Source organism: Herpailurus yagouaroundi, unplaced genomic scaffold, assembly GCF_014898765.1.
Source record: "Herpailurus yagouaroundi ecotype Mexico unplaced genomic scaffold, PumYag 246, whole genome shotgun sequence".
In the NCBI taxonomy this organism is placed as follows: Eukaryota; Metazoa; Chordata; class Mammalia; order Carnivora; family Felidae; genus Herpailurus; species Herpailurus yagouaroundi.
The window spans coordinates 1,788,650-1,807,332 of NW_024412463.1; the positions used below are offsets into that span (position 1 = coordinate 1,788,650).

Genomic DNA, 18,683 nt, shown 5'->3' on the forward strand with positions numbered 1-18,683 from the left:
CTCTATAATTTTTAAGAGTGTTAATGGGTCTTGAGACCAACCTGTGGAGCTGCCCCAGCACAGCATCGCACCTCATTTCCAGCGCACGTTGAGTCGCATAGCAGGTGCTTCTGAACAGATTAGAGGTGGCAGGCCTTATTACTATTCCGCTTGGGGTGGAATCCTTTCCATCCCTTCTTCTACCCAAAGTGACCATAAAAACCTTAAATTCCCTCACGGACACATGGCGAACCGAACCCCCTCCCCCACCGCCAGGGGGAAAGACGGGCTTCTCACCTTTGAGCCCAGGTGGGGCAAAGTTAGCACGGGGAAACCACACTCCCTCCACGCCGGCCCGGGGCAAAGACCTATCTGGGTCAGGTACCATGCTACCTGCTCAACAGTGAGTTGACGTGGCTGATGCCCTGCCTCCTCATTGCTTTCGTCCTGGGGCGGGGCCAGATTACTCCAAAAACATGAAAAAAACCCGAAACCTGCCACACACGTGCTGGCAAGGATGTACAAGGTGTCAGAAGGGATCTGAGGTAGGTAGATGGTGAGGGGAAGGCCCTGAGGACTCGGGTGGAACCAAGCACCCTAAGCAATTCGTCCTGGCCACGGTTACGTAGGGTATAACCGTTCCTGCCCCCAGCCCGAGGTGGGCGCAGGGGAGGGGTCAACAGCTCTTTGTGAGCCCGTCCCTGGTGGGTCCTTCTGCGGGGGGGGGGGGGGGGGGGGACTTGAGGGTCTTCTCCCCACTTCCTGGGCATGGCCAGTGCTTAACAGCGTCCCTTTGAGAAGAAACCTGCTCTGGGGCATTTGGAGAGAAGAGTTCAGTCTTTTACCAGGGACACAGCTCTAGCACTCCGGTGGGAGAAAAGGACATTGTCCAGAGGCTGTCATTGGCGCAAAGAGCGAATGGCCAAGAAACGGCTGGAGGAGGGAGAGAAAGACTTCAGAGGTTAAAAATAAACAAGTACAAAATAAGCAAAGGAAAAAAGAAAGCCCTGGAAGGCCGGTCTGGAAGTCCTCAGGGAAGCCGCACCGGAGGGGAGCCATCCTGGTCCTCAACTCTCTTTCCCTCCCTCACGGCGCCCTCTCGACCTCGTGGGACCTGACGGATTGCAGGAAAAAATCTCTACGGACAAAACCAAGCCTGAAGAGCCCTGATGCTCTCCCCTAGTAACTGTTGCAGAGGCGAGAAAACTTTTATTTTGTAACCAGACTTGCAGCTGGACGCCGAAACGACCCAACCGGGTGGTGGAGGGACGCTGCTGCAGGGTGCAGCATCCCAAAGCGGACGAGGGGCGGGGGACGGCGGGAACCGAGCAGCCCCACCCCACTCCTGCAGCCCGCTGGGCCGCGCAGCACACCCCCGCGCCGGGCGCGCTCTCGCCGGGACTGGGCGATCAGGCGCGTGCCTGCGCTTGCGCAAAAGGCCCACCCGCCCCAGCTCCTCTCCAGGTGCGCTCACGCTTCCGGCCGGCCTTCCCGAGACGGAAACGCCGGAGCCCGCGCATGCGCTTTATGGATGTCCTGCTAGGTCCGGGGAGGAGGCCCAAAGTTTCAGGTGATCCCGCCCCTCCCTCGCAGCGCGGGGCCAATCGCAGGGCGGTGGGCGGGATTTTCGAGAAGGCGGTCCGCCCACGCGCTTCGCGAGGCGGGTATCGATTGGTTGGCGGCGCGGGCGCAGGTGCGCGCTTCCTATTGGGTGTGGGCGGAGCGCGAGCCGCCGAGGCTTCTGCGGCGACTGCAGGTGAGCGCGCTCACGCGCCGCCGCTCCGGCCAGGCTCGGGTGCGCGCGCGCGCGGGCGTGCGGGGGAGGTGGCCGAGAGCGAGACTGCGGCGCCTGTCGCCTCTGCTCCGCCCCCTCCTCCTCCTTCTCCGCCGTCGCGGCCGCCGCCGAGGCCCGGAGGGAGGGAGTCGCGTCCCCGCCCGCCGCGCCGCCAGTCGGACCCTTGGTCTCGCCGCGAGAGGAGCCAGCCGAGCGGAGCTCTGCGCGGAGACCCGGGCCGCGGCCGCCCCCTCTGCAGGTGCCTGTGAGGAAGCGCCCGGGCCGCAGCCGCGTCCCCAGCCCGCCGGCCGCGCACTCGCTCCCTGCGCTCCCGAGGGGCGGCCCGGCCGGAGGAGGCCGCCGCGGGGCCCGGCCTCAGCATGAACCGCAGTCACCGGCACGGAGCGGGCAGCGGCTGCCTGGGCACCATGGAGGTGAAGAGCAAGGTGCGCGGGGCCGGGCTGGGCGGAGCCGCCGGCCGATGGGGGCCAGGGGAAGGGGGGCGGCCGGGGCGGCCTGAGGGGGGCTGCCCGTTGTCTGCAACCGCGGGGCGGGGGGGTGCGGTAGTGGGATTTGGAGGCAGGAGGTAGCGGAGAGAAAACTTGGTGAGAAGGGGGCGAAGGTGGGGCTTGGGTTTGCCCCTAGCCCAGGTGGGAAGACCAGTGGAGCACTTAATCTCGTTCCTTAAATCTCATTCCTGTTCGGGGATGGGAGCGCTGGGTGGTAGGAAATCTTTGGGGGGGAAATTCTAGCTCCTGGTCTGTGAGTCCAAAGTATTTGGAACCCGCGGGGCCACAAAATGTTACCCCTTTCTGCGGTTCAAGGGTGCATCGAGTTGGTGAAAGGGAGAGCCCAGTGAAGTCAAGAGCCCTTTTAAAGTTAGCTTTGCTTCCTGCTAGGGATTTTTCCAGCACTAACTTTGGTAGGCGTTTAATCTACAAAATTAACACTATCACCTTTCGTTTGAGTAGCACTTTACAGTTTCAGGCTGGATGCGCTTTTCATTCCATCGTGCTACCTTTTCACATCAAGTGTTTTCATTCCTGACCGAGCGGTATGCCCAGTCTGTTGAGGATTCCGTCCCTGTCCACTGAATTCCTAAATCGCAAGGCTCCCTGAGCAGGGTAGTCTGTAGGGATTAGTTAGACCATGCTTTCCAAAAGGGGGTTTTGAGCTGGAACCTGGAGGTGTTCGGCAACCACATTTTCAAGCAAAACCATTTCCATGAGTTGAAGGGTCAAAAAGAGCTTAATCTAGTTTGCTTCTCTGAGAAAACAGAGGGCTCAGAAAGGTGATGACTTCGCCAAGCTCTGCTTTCATGACAAAACCTGAAAGCCTTTTTACAGAGTAACTTCTACGCTCCATAGAATACAAATGTTTATGAGAACGTTTAAAATAGAGTTGAGAAAACCAAAACGCGCGTACAAGCCTGGGAGAACAGTACAGCACGTATCCACTTAAAAAATAATGAAACGTCATTGAATGTAAGACTACTTAGGGCAAATACAAAATCAGGGAGCCTGTGGATAGAATGGTTTTATTATCTAGAGTTGATAAGCAGAGTTGTGTAGGTTGCTGTAACTGAGATCCTGACATCAAGAATATTGGCAGTAATTTTTTTTAACATCATTTAACAATGCTATTTGTGACTTAACTTCTGTATCAGGATAGGCACTAGTTGCAGAAACCGTTGTTTAATAGGAACAGAAATGCAGTTATGGCAATTTAAGGAATACACTCTTCCCTGTGTCCTCCATGGAACTGTCATAGCAAATTGGAGGGACATGCTTAAGCTAAGGGTTAAGGTGACTCCAGATATACAGACGTTTTTCCTGAGCTGCATAGGGGCAGTAGTGGTTCTGTGCCCAGTGGTTGAACTTTCTCAGGCATTCCTGTTATAAATCTAGGTTGCGCCTGTGGGAGTTGAGGTTAAGAAAAGAAAAACACTTACGATATTGCATAATTTTAAAATTCAGTTTGTGGTCCTAATCTTGGTAGTAAGTCTTTAATTTTTTTATCCTAGGAAAAATGAGTCGAGAGTCTAGGTGCATTGATAAATACAGTGAAGTGGTAATTTATCTCTTGGACTAGAAACCTGGAGCATTTGGGGACTGGAATTTCAGGCTTTCTGCCCCTTCTCTGCTGTCAGCTGATCTGTGGATCTTTCCCACACGTATGTCTACTACATGTTCCATATTTGACCTGTCAGGCTGCCCTGTTAGTGAACCTCCTCTCTTAACTAGAGTCAAGGCATTCTGAGAACCCGCACCAAGTGAAGTGTGGCTCTGTCATTGTTCTAGCTGTCGATGAATAGACACAGCATTAGGTCCTGTTTTTAATGTGTCTGTGACACCTTGTGTTTTAAATAGATATTGTTGACACGCTTATTTTTAGTGGATTAAATTAAACACTTGTCCTCCTTATCATTTAAAAAATATTTGGACAGATGTTTGAAACAGTATTTCCCTTTGTCACTGCTTTGGTGATATCAGAGCTTTTTACAAAACTGATCCTCAAGAGGTTGCAGCCAGGACCAGGTGATGTGCAGATCCACGTTTGGGATCTCTCTTACTTCTGCGGAGAAGACAGTGTGTCAACTTTATTATCTTTGCAGACCTAGGAAAGTTCTTAATCAATATTGAAGGTGGTATCCTTTAATAACCTTGGGACAACTCCTGAGCTGTACATTTTCTGATTGTTATTCGTGGGCAGACAATATCAAAATTAACTTTGCTTTTCTCGGATGTACCAACAGATGCTGAGAGAAGGTGTCCATTCTCCCAGGGGAGAAGGCCAAATTCCGTGTGGCCAGGACAAAGTAGACTGGGCTAAAAAAGAGTTATAAATGGTTCACATAGTGGATAGTTGTTGAGTGGGTCTTGATTTTCTCTCTTAGTATTTTTCTTTATGTAGTCAAACGTTCTCTTGATCCTGTTTTTCTGCAAGAAGCATAACAGTTTCTCTTGTTTGGTTTTGTTTTCTGCTAACATTTGCAAAAGGGCACAGCTGCCGTGAAGCCATACCGTTTTTCATTGTTTTTATCATAACATTTAAGGAAGAGGAAAATATGTTAAGCAGAAGCTTTTCACCCAAAAGCTTTAGCAAAAGCAAAGACATTGGAACCCTAAAATGTTCAGTTGTTAGATGTTACTCTTATACATGTACCAGGAGAAGTGATAACCCTGGCATGAATCAGAAAACACTAGCAACTCTGCCTTATGATACCAGAAGAAAGAAAATGGAGGAGAAACTGTGACTTTTGATAACATCGTAAGACTAGCTCTGATATGAAGGGTGTTGCCCAGTTTTTATTTACCTTGAAACATGAAGGTGTGACTGAACTTTTTGAGAGTTTTAGGTATGAGTCACCTTATATTCTTGACAAATGTTGGTGTTTGTGTTTCAAGAATGTGTTTTGGAAACTTTTTAAATTATTTATTAGAGGTAAGAGTCAGCTTTAGGGAGTTTTTAACTTAATTTAAAACTAGTGAGCAGTGTGGGTATTAGTAAGGCAGATGAACTTCTTAAATACAATAAGGACAGTGACTTCAGATATCCCATAGGTCCTTGGGAAGATGAATTGACACATTTGTAACCTCTCAAATTATTCTGATGGTGACTTTCTCTGCATGATGCTTAAGGCTGTGTTAGCATTACATTACATTACATTAGAATACATTAATCTTTCTTGTTAATAGTAGATATTTAGAGGAAAAATAAGTTCAGTGGTAGAACATATTTGGCAAACATTTGTTTAAAATTAAAAAAAAAAAAATCAACTGTAGGACTGTACTGAGTCTGTAATATCCGGTCTCCACAGTGATTCCTTAAGAGTGTGATTATAGTTACATAGCATTTCTAGACTTCTGTGGCCAGGACACTTTTTGAGGAAGGCTGATGAACCTTTCCTAGGTTTCCACATTGAGGAAGGTAGTCCCATATTAAGTCACAGATCCTGTTTATCAGGGACTAGATGAAGCCAGTCCTTAGTGTTCAATAACAGCCACTTTAATCATCTGGCATTTGGAGAGCAGAGATGTGATTCTAGAGTAGGGAAACATGCCCGAAAATCAGAATTGTGAAGGTAAATACTGGGTCTGATAGAGGTGTTTCTTTGATGTCATTGTCCTCTTTACCCACTAATGGGTGAGCTCCTGCTCCCAGCCCATCTATAGGGCTCAGCACTGTGCCAAGCACATAACCACTTCTTGTGTTATGTGGGTGGTTGTAGGATATACATTTTATGTATTAATAAAGCTTCTTTCTTCCAGCATTATCATAGGGAAGATACTCCTTATCTCTAGACCTATTTCTTATATACCTCTATTTGTATGGTAGCTTAATGCCAAGAAACTCAAAGCCCCTTTTTTATATGTCCTGGGAAGTCATAATCCCTTTTATAAGGGAAGAAACTTAGGTACTTTTTGCTAATGGCCAAAATAAAGAGTTGGGCGCATCTTTGTTACCGCACGGCCTGAGTGGGGAGAGTACTGCCGGTCGAGATCTGGGCTCCAGACCGGTTTGAGCTGAGTCACCCTTGCAGGACAGTCCCCAGTGAGGCCTGCGTACCCCAGGGGTTGAAGTGAGCCTGCATCTCCTGAAGGGAGTGCCCCTCAGAGATGCAGCGGTGAGAAGGCACATTCCTGTGCCTTTCTTATGCTGTTTTATCTCCAGATAGTGAGGGTTCAGACCAACGACTGTGTCACTGCCACTATCTTGTTTATTAAGGGAAGTACCATGCCTGTTAATTTTCCTGTGGCGTGCATTTTCAAATCGGGTCCTGTTACTTATTTTGTTTTTAATTAATGTGTTCATTGTATTTATAGTTTGGAGCTGAATTTCGTCGGTTTTCACTGGAAAGATCCAAACCTGGAAAATTTGAGGAGTTTTATGGATTACTGCAACATGTTCATAAGATACCCAATGTTGACGTTTTAGTAGGCTATGCGGACATCCATGGAGACTTACTACCTATAAACAATGACGATAATTATCACAAAGCTGTTTCAACGGCCAACCCACTACTTAGGATTTTTATACAAAAAAAGGGTAAGTACCACTGTGTAGAAGAATTGTTTTAGAAACAGAAGTAGTTTATTTTCCTCATTGATAGTATATGCATTGAATATTCACTTTGGTGAATAGAGTTTTGTTCATTCAGAAAGATGTTTTGGAAAGGCTATGACTTTGAAATCAGAGACATTCTAATTTTTTTTTTTTTTTTTTTTTTTTTGGTGGCAACGAACTCTCAGATGCTGTGTTTACTACTTAATAGATACCTGAAGGAAAGTTACTTATTTAGGATGTTTTTCACAGAAATAATGTGAGTTAGTTATCTGGAAAATTAGAGAGGAAGCCATTATTTTGGAGGAATTTAAACACTGATAATAGTCTTGCAAAAGAACATTTGAAATAACCATTCTGTGGGACAAGCATTTTCAAATGTACTTTGAGTTTTAAAACTTTTTTTTTTTAAACTTTACGGCCTCCTCCGTGTCTGCCTGTCTGCACATGGGCCTGATGTGTGGGGTTTATTCCTTTGTCTTTGGTAAATGAAGAGGTTTAGAAAGCCAGTGTGACAGCACCAAGTTCAGTATTGGCGGGATAATGAGAGCCTTTCTATGTTTATAAACCAACCCAGAGAGCAGTTTGAGAGAATGGGTGGGGATTACCCTTGAAGGTGAAACTTTATTTCCAATCGGTTGATAAGCCTTGGACCACTCCCAGGGCTTTGGGACTGCACTGGTCTTGTAGCTCTGCTTTTCTAGGTTTGGAGGAACTGAAGTCCACCAACAAACCTCCGAGGGTCACATTTACGCTGTTCACAAAATACTTAGAAGCACACACGTTAATTTTCCCAGAGACCCGTGAGATGGATTGCGTAGATACCTAACAGTGGTGTAGTACAATTAGAGTATTAGCCTAGGAAGATTAATTTGGCTGTTGGGGATGAGATGGAGTGAGCAGCAGTCTTAGAGGAGAGGACAAGTAGCTGGCATGAAGAGAGAGCCGGGAAGCTGCCCCGGTGGAGGAGGCAGGTGAGGAAAGGGGCGTATCTGGTACTTGAGAGTCACTGCTCCCCACTGCATGGTGGGGATGTGAAGAGGACTCAAACAGAATAAATAGGTTTCTGGATTTGAGTCTGATGGCTGGGACAGTGCCATAAACAAGCAGAATTTGGAAGAGGGACATTGACTTGGAAAGAAAATGGATTTGGTTTTGGAACAAAAAAGGCTTATTTGGGGGGTGCCTGGGTGGCTCAGTTGGTCAAGTGCTAACTTCGTCTCAGGTCATGATCTTGCAGTTTGTGGGGTTAAGCCTCACGTCGGGCTCTGTGCTGACAACTCGGAGCCTGGAGCTTGTTTTGGGTTCTGTGTCTCCTTCTCTCTCTGCCCCTCCCCATTCATGCTGTCTGTCTGTCTCTCTCTCTCAAAAATAGACTAAACATTAAAAAAAGGGGGGGGCTTATTTGGCTGATGAGTTTTAACTGTGTCATAGGAAATTGGAAGTAGTAGACTGGAACTTATGATCGAAATCTAGAGGCTAGTGAGAGAAGATTGAAATTCTTGAGAGTGGACATCCGGTCTCGCAGGGATGAAGACAGGAGCGGGCCCTTGTCTGGTTGTGTAGAGACTGTTGGAGAGGAAGGAACGGCAGTAGAGGAGAGAAGACAAAACATTCAAGCGGAACTTGTGTTAAGCAGAAGAACTGAATCATTGAGTGGTAGGCCTTCCTTGTGATTTTCATTAAAAACTTCATTGCTGTTCGGAACGTGTATTTAAGTGAGGAGTGACTATGTTTAAACTCCTGCCATCCGACAAAATTTTGTTGGATTATCCTTTTTGTTAGATTTTAGGAGTTGGATTATACCACTACGTGTGCTTATTACTGGAATAGTGACACTTAACGATTGTGGGATTAATCCTGATGTCTGGTAAGGGTGGTTATGTTCTGCTATTTGCTTTTTAAATATGTTTCTATGTGAACAAAAGTTTTCTTTGCCCTAGAAGTAAATGTCCAATATAGTGAACAGCTCTTAGAATTTGATTTAGAAATAGGTAGTGCATTGAACAGAATATTTTTGCTTTTAAAAATACAAGTGTAATTTGGGGCGCCTGGGCGGCTCAGTCGGTTGAGCGTCCGACTTCGACTCAGGTCATGATGTCACAGCTGGTAATTTCGAGCCCCGCGTCGGGCTCTGTGCTGATAGCTTGGAACCTGGAGCCTGCTTCGGACTCTGTCTCTCTCTCTCTCTCTCTCTCTCTCTCTCTCTCTCTCTCTCTCTCTCAGCCCCTAACCCACTCGCATCCTGTCTCTGTCTGCCTCAAAAATAAATAAACATTAAAATTAAAATAAATAAATAAAAATGCAAGTGTAATGCAAATAGGACTTAAGGAAAGCAGAAAAGTAAGCTGGTCGAGTCATTCCTGCTTTATAACCCCCCTTCTCCCTTCCCACTCTACCCAGAATAACATCCTTCCTGCCTTGGACTCTACAACGTCATCTTTCTCCGTTCCCCTACTCCCTCATCACAGCCCACCAGGCTGGCTTGCTTTCCGGCTCAGACTTGGAAAGCTCGCTGCTCTCTGGGTTTCTGCTGTTCTTTCCCCCTTTCCCTTGCTCCTCCCATGGCTCCCTCCTCATCATTCAGATCTTAACACACACAACTTTCTTCTAAGGGTCTCTTTGGACCGCCCTAGCCAAAGCCCCCTGACCCTCCCACCTTTATCAGACCTGAAGTCACCTTATGTAAGGGCAACTTAGTTATCTTTACTGTCTGTCTTACAGACTTACTCAGTGCCTGGTGATTCACGGTGATACTTTTTTTTCTTTTAAAGATCAACAGATGCTTAAGTAGAAAGCCGATTTTATGTAAATGATAAATAAACGGCATTAAAGTCAGGAAACTAATATAACGCACGACATTACGTATAGTAACATTTCACTGCTTAATTACAACACATTTTCTGTTTTCTTGGCTTCTTGATCCCAGTTTAGGAATCGTTAGGGCAGCGATTACGTTTGATATGGTACCAAGTGATTTTAAAAAACAAACTTCAGAACCATTTAAAATTTTAAAACTGTGTCTTTTACAGTACATCTTTAATTGAAAATCTGATGCTTCTACTAAGAGTTTCTTTGAATTGAAAGGTCACAGTTGAATGCTTAAACTATTGTTACATATCTTGAAAGGTTTTATGTTTTGTAATAATTTGTTAGAAGAAAGACCCCGTCTCTAGGGCTATTATCATCGGAAGCAGAACCAAAAGAAGATAAAGTCTCTGGTGTCTTAAAAGTTGTATTCACAGAGAAGATTGCCAGATCTTTTGTCAACCCCCTTCCCCTATTGGAGTTTAAAAGCTTCCCAGCTCGCATGACAGGCAGCCAAGTCTGGGATCTGTTGTGGTGCTCAGACTCCTCCCCAGATCTGATCAGAATGTCCACACCACAACTTCGTGGTCTATTACCATCAGTTTTTGTATGATCTCAGACAAATGCATTTTTATCTTGGATTTATTCAGAAGAGTCTGCTGGAAACACTAGAAGGGCCTCCCTTTACACACTCTCTCACTTAAGACATGGTCTTGTGGCCCAGACACCTGGTCAGGCACCCCATTCATCTCTTAAAACTGTGCACTCGACATTATTCTGCAGATGTACTTTAAGACTCCATTTCAGTGAGTCAGGGTTTGACTTAAAAATGCTCTATGGGGCGGCTGGGTGGCGCAGTCGGTTAGACGTCCGACTTCAGCCAGGTCACGATCTCGCGGTCCGTGAGTTCGAGCCCCGCGTCGGGCTCTGGGCTGATGGCTCAGAGCCTGGAGCCTGTTTCCGATTCTGTGTGTCCCTCTCTCTCTGCCCCTCCCCCGTTCATGCTCTGTCTCTCTCTGTCCCAAAAATAAATAAACGTTGAAAAAAAAATTTTTAATTAAAAATAAATAAATAAATAAAAATGCTCTAAAGGATATGCATTTTATTTTATTTTATTTTTTTTTTAATTTTTTTTTCAACTTTTTTTATTTATTTTGGAACAGAGAGAGAGCATGAACGGGGGAGGGGCAGAGAGAGAGGGAGACACAGAATCGGAAACAGGCTCCAGGCTCCGAGCCATCAGCCCAGAGCCTGACGCGGGGCTCGAACTCACGGACCGCGAGATCGTGACCTGGCTGAAGTCGGACGCTTAACCGACTGCGCCACCCAGGCGCCCCAAGGATATGCATTTTAATTGTAAATTGTAAAAAATGGTTTAAAGGTGTGGCCCAAGAAATAAGGTCAAATAAAATAAAAAGAAGAAATTGTGACACGAGTTGCTCATGACAGAAACCTGGGTGTCACCTTTGACACATGCCTCTCTTTTGCTCAGGCACCGAGCCTATTAGTATTAAAACTGTTCTAATTATTTTTCACGTTTGTTTCCCCATCAGCACTACCTCTGCTCCAGGCCAGGGGCCATCCAAAATCACTTCGGCGCCTCCCCATTTTCTCCCTCAGGGCCATTCTCCAGTTTACAGCCTGGGTGAGCTTAGTAGAAAAACCCAAACCTTTGGTTTTCTTCCCATTGCCCCTAGGCTGAAGTCCATAATCCTTAACAACACCCCCGTGTAGGGAAAGAGGCCCTGTTTGTCTGCAGGGCCCCTGCTGCCTCTAACTGGGCTCTTGGCTCCTTCCCCTCCCCTCCCCCCCCCTCTCTATTGGACTTCTTCATCTGCCCCATCCAGCCCTTCTCTATATTCGTTGGATCCTGTGCCTGGAACATTCTTCCCTCCCTTCTACCTGATTAGCTACTGGCTTCTTTTCCAGTCTCAGCACAAACCTCCCTTCCCTGGAGAAGCCTTGTGTCTCCCTGCAAACCAGGCCAGGCTCCTACGGTGCACTGTAGACAAACCACAGTTCTTGGCTCCTTCTAATAACGTAATTGTTTGAAATTCGGGTTGCCGGCCCCTCTTGTGGAGTCCCCTCTTGTGGAGTGCAAGCACCATGAGAACAAGCCCCCACCTTTTCTTGGTCACGGGATGGGCCTGGCTACATCCTAGTGCAGCTTCGGCGTTTGGTGATCGGTTTGCTTATATTAGGAAGTGAAGGGATTTGCATACTTTGAATGTTGCTTTAGGTGATATTTAATCCTTTTAAAGCTGCCAGATCTAGTTCATTTAACCATTTTGGATTAGAACAAAGGTTGGCAAATAAGGCTTGCTGGCTGTTTTTGTAAATAAAGTTTTCTTGGAACACGGCCACACTCCTTCCTTTACGTACTGATCGTGGCTTTTGCAGCAGCGACTATATGACCTGCAACACCTAAAATACTTACTCCAGAGCTCTTTTGGGGAAAAGTTTGTCAACCCTGGAGTAGGATAATTTCAGAAATTATTTCCTTCTTCCCTGTCTTCTCATCGAACTTCAGATGGGTCATCGTGAACTTTCTTGATTACTGTGAACTGTTACTGTGTTTACTCTACAGGGATGCTGATGGGGTTTATAGGAGGGTTTGGGTTTTTTATCCCCCAGATTTGCTTTAACACCGTAGGCTTTTATTTCATGTATCTGTGCCTGCCCTAGGTCACTAGTGGACCCTTACCCCCTGTTCTGAATCTGTGACTCACGACTCAATGTCCGTTAAGGAATGAGACAGCCAGGCCTTTCGGAATTAACTGTTGGAAGAGTAAGAGGTCCCGGGGAGTGGCTGCAAGGCTCCTCTCTAAGTAAAGCACAGGAACTTTCTGTAAGGAAGGGAGACCCGCAGTTTGGCTCCTGGCAGGCATTCCAAGTGGATCCGTGATGATCGCAGTTAGCTGAGGCTGTGGCTGAGAGACGGGCTTGGGATAAGGGAGGTGTTGAGCCTATATCATGTACTGTTGCATAAGCCCGGGTTTTTACGGTGTGGGGGGCGGGGAGGTTGCTGTGAACCAAGTTTGCAAACTTTCCATCTCATTCTGAGTTCAGTGCTTTGATACACAGACTCAGGTAGAAAATGAACTCCCGGTTCCCAGTGGACAGTCACCTTTACACTTTAAACTAACACTCTGCACCCTGGCTTCCTGCCAAAATATTTCTTTTCCCAGTGGCTAGAAACTGATTAGCTAGATGGGAGAACAAAGGTGCCTTTGTACTGGGGCATATTGCTTTTGAGAATTTAGCAGAGAGCATTCAAACAGTCTGGATGCAATGCCAAATTATGCAGATTTAGGATTGTTCTTTCTTTTTTGGGGGGAGGGCGGGGGTCAGGTTTCCCATGTAGGCAACTTAATTTTGTTCCAGTGTGGAATTTTCCTTCTAAATATTATGTAGGTTTTTTTAAATTGATTGTTTTAAAATGAAAAGATACTTTTGGGAAAATACATTCAGTAGAAGACTATTGTTGATAGTCTTTCCCAAGTGTTGCCAAAAAGATTCTTGTGTCACTGGGTTAATTTCCAAAGCCAAATTATAAATAAATTTGTCTCTGTAGGAACATAGTATGCATATTTTATAAATGAAGACAGAATTTGCCCCGGGGGAAAAAATGCCAAAAATTAAGGTACCCCTGGTCTTGTACATTTATCTGCAACTAGCCTTTTTTTTTTTTTTTTTAATGTTTGTTTATTTTTGAGAGAGAGACAGGATCTGAAGCGCGTTCTGCACTGACATCAGAGAGCCCGGTGTGGGGCTCGACCTCATGAACTGCGAGATCATGACCTGTGCCTAACTAAGTTGGACGCTTAACCAACTCGCCACCCAGGCGCCCCTCTGCAGCTAGCTTTTAAAGAATGTTCAAGCAACATGAGAAAAAAATACCCAAGTTCTCCATATTCAGACCCACACCTGACACTTAATACTCATTATGTGAATGCATAAGGTATTGGCCAGATAAGAAAATCCAGGTCCAGTCTTTCTCTGTATTTTGTACTCTTAATGGTTATTTTGTACCCTTGATTTCCTGGTTTATAGAGTAAAGATGGAAATATTTATCAATAGAAGGTGAGAGTGCAGGGAAAGAATGGAAGCTAAGCCCTGTCCCACACAGTACAGTGATACTATTCTCTGTAGCAGGAGCTGAGGCTAAGATTTTTTAATTTCTTCTCATTGGTTATTTTTGAAACATGATTTCAAGTTTCGTACCTGTGGTCAATCTCATTTCCTTTTCTACCTCATTCTCTGATGAGATGTTTTGTTTGTAGATGCCTTCCTTCAACAGTGTGATTTAAGAATACCTATCTGGTTTTAGGCGCCCCGTTTTCCCTTAGTTTACATCAGAATTCTAGATTGTTGGCTGGAAGAATGAATTCAAGCCCGCGGATGTTATTTGGCTCAAGCTGGTTTTTGTTGTTATTTAATTGGGTATCAGCATTTAAAAATGAGAAATTTTTTACCTAAAAAAACAAGGCTCCGTGGCAAATTGGATTTGGCCACACAGATTTCTTTAGTGGAAGAAAGATGCCTGCAGCAAGGGGGCCGTGCCGCACGTTAAATGAGGCAGCAGCTCGGGGCTGCCAGGGTCCTCCTTCCCGCCGGTTGTGTCCCCACCACCCAGACAGGTTCCTTTGCCCCCCCCCCCGTTGTTTCACACACGGTGAAGAAAAAAGTTAACAATCTTACACTTCAGCGTCTTTCAAAGTGGGAAAATGGGAGATGAAGAATTCCCCCCTGGAAAGCTGGAAGAGAACATTTGCAGAAGACCAAAATCCCTACGTTCTAGATCTGTATTCCTCTTATTACATTATCATTTAATGCATATTATCTGCCCAGTCAGCCTCTCCTACAGGTTCATTCTCTTGATTTACCTTGGGATTCAAAAGTGTCGCATTTTACATCGAGGAGAATCAGAAATATGCAAACTGGAGGTTCTTAAATGAAGGGAAAATACATTTTATGTAACGCATTTGAAATGATGTTTAAAAAAAATTTTTTTAAACGTTTATTTATTTTTGAGACAGAGAGAGACAGAGCATGAACGGGGGAGGGTCAGAGAGGGAGACACAGAATCTGAAACAGGTTCCAGGCTCTGAGCTGTCAGCACAGAGCCCGACGCGGGGCTCGAACTCGCAGACCCCGAGATCATGACCTGAGCTGAAGTCGGCCGCTTAACCGACTGAGCCACCCAGGCGCCCCTGAAATGATGTTTAAGAATGGTTTGTAAGACTTACCAGAATCGTGTTTGCCCTCTTAATGCTTAATAGCCTTTGAGCTTGCTCCGATTTAACTTCAGCATTTGCTTCTTTTATGATGTGTACTTGAGAGGGCCACCTAGTGGTTTCCTTCTGGTACAGCAGTCTTACCACTGCACTACATTTTGATCTGATTAGAAGCTAATATTTAAATTGTTTGTGTACCAAATGCATGTGAGTTCTCCCTTCTGTATAGATTCAACTGTAGATAAATGGGTGTTTTTCCAGTATCTCTATAATTATCATATTTTGTTTTTAAACAGAAGAAGCAGACTACAGTGCCTTTGGTACAGACACACTAATAAAGAAGAAGAATGTTTTAACCAACGTATTGCGTCCTGACAACCATAGAAAAAAGCCACATATAGTCATTAGCATGCCCCAAGACTTCAGACCCGTGTCTTCTATTATAGACGTGGATATTCTCCCAGAAACACATCGTAGGGTTCGTCTTTACAAGTACGGCACTGAGAAACCCTTAGGATTCTACATCCGGGATGGCTCCAGCGTCAGGGTAACACCTCATGGCTTAGAGAAGGTCCCAGGGATCTTTATATCCAGACTTGTCCCCGGAGGCCTGGCTCAAAGCACAGGACTGTTAGCTGTGAATGACGAAGTCTTAGAAGTCAACGGCATAGAAGTTTCGGGGAAGAGTCTCGATCAAGTAACAGACATGATGATCGCCAACAGCCGCAACCTCATCATCACGGTGAGACCAGCAAACCAGAGGAACAATGTTGTCCGGAACAGTCGGACTTGTGGCAGCTCTGGCCAGTCCACTGATAACGGCCTTCTGGGCTATCCCCAGCAGGCAGAACCGAGCTTTGAGCCAGAGGATGAAGACAGCGATGAGGACGACATTATTATTGAAGGTAACGGAGTGCCGCAGCAGATTCCGAAAGCTGTTCCCACTACCGAGAGCCTGGAATCACTAACGCAAATAGAACTCAATTTTGAATCTGGACAGAATGGTTTTATTCCTTCTAATGAAGTGAGCTTAGCCCCCGTCGCAAGTGGCACAGGTACAGAAACACGTGCTCCAGATCAAAAACTCTTAGAAGAAGACGGAACGATCATAACGCTATGAAACCTTCGTCTGAATGTCACCATAGGGACCTGTAAATTCGGCTAGTTTAAAGCATATATACCTCTGAACCAGTGACCTGGAGTAGGCATGAGAAAAATAATATTGCAAGCTTAAAATGTTATTAAAATAGTACTTTGATAATTGTTAATACAAACTTTGGTTTGTCAGAGGTGAGTTTAAGTCTAAAAGGGGCCTTTGCTAATGAAATTATGTGCTTTTGCTATTTTGTCTACAGAGAACTGGATGTTAGGGCACGTTCTCAGAACTACGAGAGGGCCAGATCATTTCTGTTCAAAGTGGTTGTGTATTTAACCTGCTGTGCAGAGCCCAGTTAGCTTTTTCTTTTAACTATACATTTTTTTAATTCTAATGTGAAGAAGTCCGATTCTGTCCTTTGGTACCTTGGGGACCTCAGCTCCTATGTTTCTTGTATCTTATCTTGATTTTTTAATGTTATTCTTCCGTTGCTAATGGTTACAAGTAATTTTTTCAAATGCCTTCTTTCCCCCCCTAATTTCTCAGAGATCGAACCAATTGACTGTTTTTAGGAATTGCTTCCTAGGTCATAAAGCATTGAAGCCATGGTCTTGAATTAAGAAACTGTAACAGTTGTCCAGGTTAAAAGTTTGTTCATCCTATAGCTTTCCTATTTACGAACTCATTCCGTATGTGTATGACTTAACGTTGTAAAAGGCAGTTCCATCAACTGGTGATACTTGAGACCCCCTTAATCTCTTCTATCTCATTCCCATCTCATTGAAATCATTCCTTTTGTCGTTAGTGTTTTGTTGGCGTGCTTTTATACCCTTTTCACGTATTTGAGTAGTATGAATCATTTTGGGTTAAAAAATGCACCCAAATTAAGAGATTTTTACACACAGGACAAACTTGTGCACTTTTTGTATGAGATACGTGGGTTTTCCTTACTGGGATTTCTAGGGACACTGCCTACACTTTATGAGAAATAATATAGTATTCACCTTGGACAGGTAGCATTTGTTGCTATTAATTTTATGAGGCTATTTATTATTTTCCGATGCACCCACTTAGGACAAGTTGAAGGTAAGGCTGCTAGCTCCCAACCCTCGCCTGATTCCACTGGACAACGTGCACAAGCACCGCTTGTATATAGAAACTAAGAAGAGTGTGGGGCGCGCACACGTTCCCTGTGGCTTACGGATTTTCCTCTCTGAGTTATTTATTATTAATTTTATGGTAGGGCCAGGACAGATGGATACCTTTATAACAACTGTGTGCTATTGAAACAATGAAGAATTTAATGGCTCCGTTTTGAAGGATATTTTCTCTCTGGTAAAAACATATGAAGAAGTCTGGATTAGATGAAGGTGGCTGGACTCAGAACACTTCATGTATTTTGCTCGCGGCACCACTAAACTGACAACCGCACAACATTATGTGACGCTGTACTTTTTCATTGAAGTCACCCAAGTTCTTCCACTTCTGTACCACTATTTTTTAACGGCATTCCAGCTTTAACATTCTGTGAGTTGATATAAATTTGACTCTTGAATGGGAACATGTTAACACATAGGTTAAATTTCATGCATATTTTAAGCGGTGCAGGGGTTTAACATTTTAAGTAAAAATCCTTTCACACACTACCTCTCTCTCCTTTTTTTTTTTTTTAACAAAGTTTTAACATCAGAACTTCTCTCCTGGGAAAAATACTTCAGGGCTTGACTTTTTGTACACATTTTAACTATAAAGTACAGATTTGTCTTGTATGTATTCACGAAAATGGAAATCAAAGCTGCTAGTGCTTTTTATTTTAATTATCCTGCTAAGGGTATATACGAGTGGTGTTTTAAGCTAGATTTCTCATTTAAATTATTGGTGACATAATTGATTACTAGACGTATTGTAAAGCCAGTATAGACCTTGGTTATACAATAAAATGTCAAATCGTTGGCAGTCTCAATTATTTCAGGTGTACCTTATTAACAAAAATATCAGTGGACTCCACATAAAATTTTGTAGTACTAAATGTCAAGCCTAACTGTGAATTTTGTTCTGTATCTTGAGTAAATTTATGATGTTCTCATGAGCTATCAACAAAAATATATGTACTTTTGTGAACTATGAATTTTCTAATTAAATTTTACATGCAACATGATTTTTACATGAATGATACTTTGTTTAAACTATCAAATGTCAGTATTTTACTACAATTTTATTATAAAATGTACATTATCACTAAATGAACTTTGATTTTAAAAATCAAATTAGTTTTAGTTGTATATTATTTTTTACAAATAAAGATAGACTTGTGTAAAGGATACTTTCTTGTTTGCAAATATATGAATAGTCCCCCAACAAATATTTACCAAGCACTCACTATATAAAATGAATAGGAAGAAAAATGCTAAGCTTAATAACAGTATTCTGGCTTCCTTAACTTCTAATGTTTAAAAGATAAACACCAAATTGTATACACATTGACTGCAACCATGTCTGAGCATATGATTATGTATAGGAAGATAGCATTTAAAATGTAGCTATTCGGATTGTGTGAGAGATTGTCTGTGATACTCATTCAGAGTCATCATTTGGATTGTTAGAGATTATTTGAAACAAGACAAAAGTAGTTTGTAATGGGACAGTTTATCTTCTGAGATTCAAATTCACTTAGTTATGCTTTTTATTACCACCCTGTATGGCACTGCCTGTACAGATTGGATTC

General features: G+C 44.3%; 1 protein-coding gene across 1 annotated transcript; it reads left to right on the forward strand.

Annotated features, from left to right (window-relative positions):
• The first annotated feature begins 1,826 nt into the window (after positions 1-1,826).
• PARD6B (par-6 family cell polarity regulator beta) lies at positions 1,827-18,116 on the forward strand. The gene is made up of 3 exons (XM_040459662.1): positions 1,827-2,199; positions 6,580-6,802; positions 15,159-18,116. Exons 1-3 carry the CDS (start codon positions 2,134-2,136, stop codon positions 15,980-15,982), a joined length of 1,113 nt encoding a protein of 370 aa, XP_040315596.1. The 5' UTR covers positions 1,827-2,133; the 3' UTR covers positions 15,983-18,116.
• Positions 18,117-18,683: the final 567 nt, after the last annotated feature.

Coding starts and splice junctions, on each gene's coding strand:
- PARD6B (XM_040459662.1), top strand. CDS start 2,134: ATGAACCGCAGTCACCGGCACGGAGCGGGCAGCGGCTGCCTGGGCACC. Junction 2,200..6,579: donor CCATGGAGGTGAAGAGCAAG/GTGCGCGGGGCC, acceptor TTGTATTTATAG/TTTGGAGCTGAATTTCGTCG. Junction 6,803..15,158: donor GATTTTTATACAAAAAAAGG/GTAAGTACCACT, acceptor GTTTTTAAACAG/AAGAAGCAGACTACAGTGCC.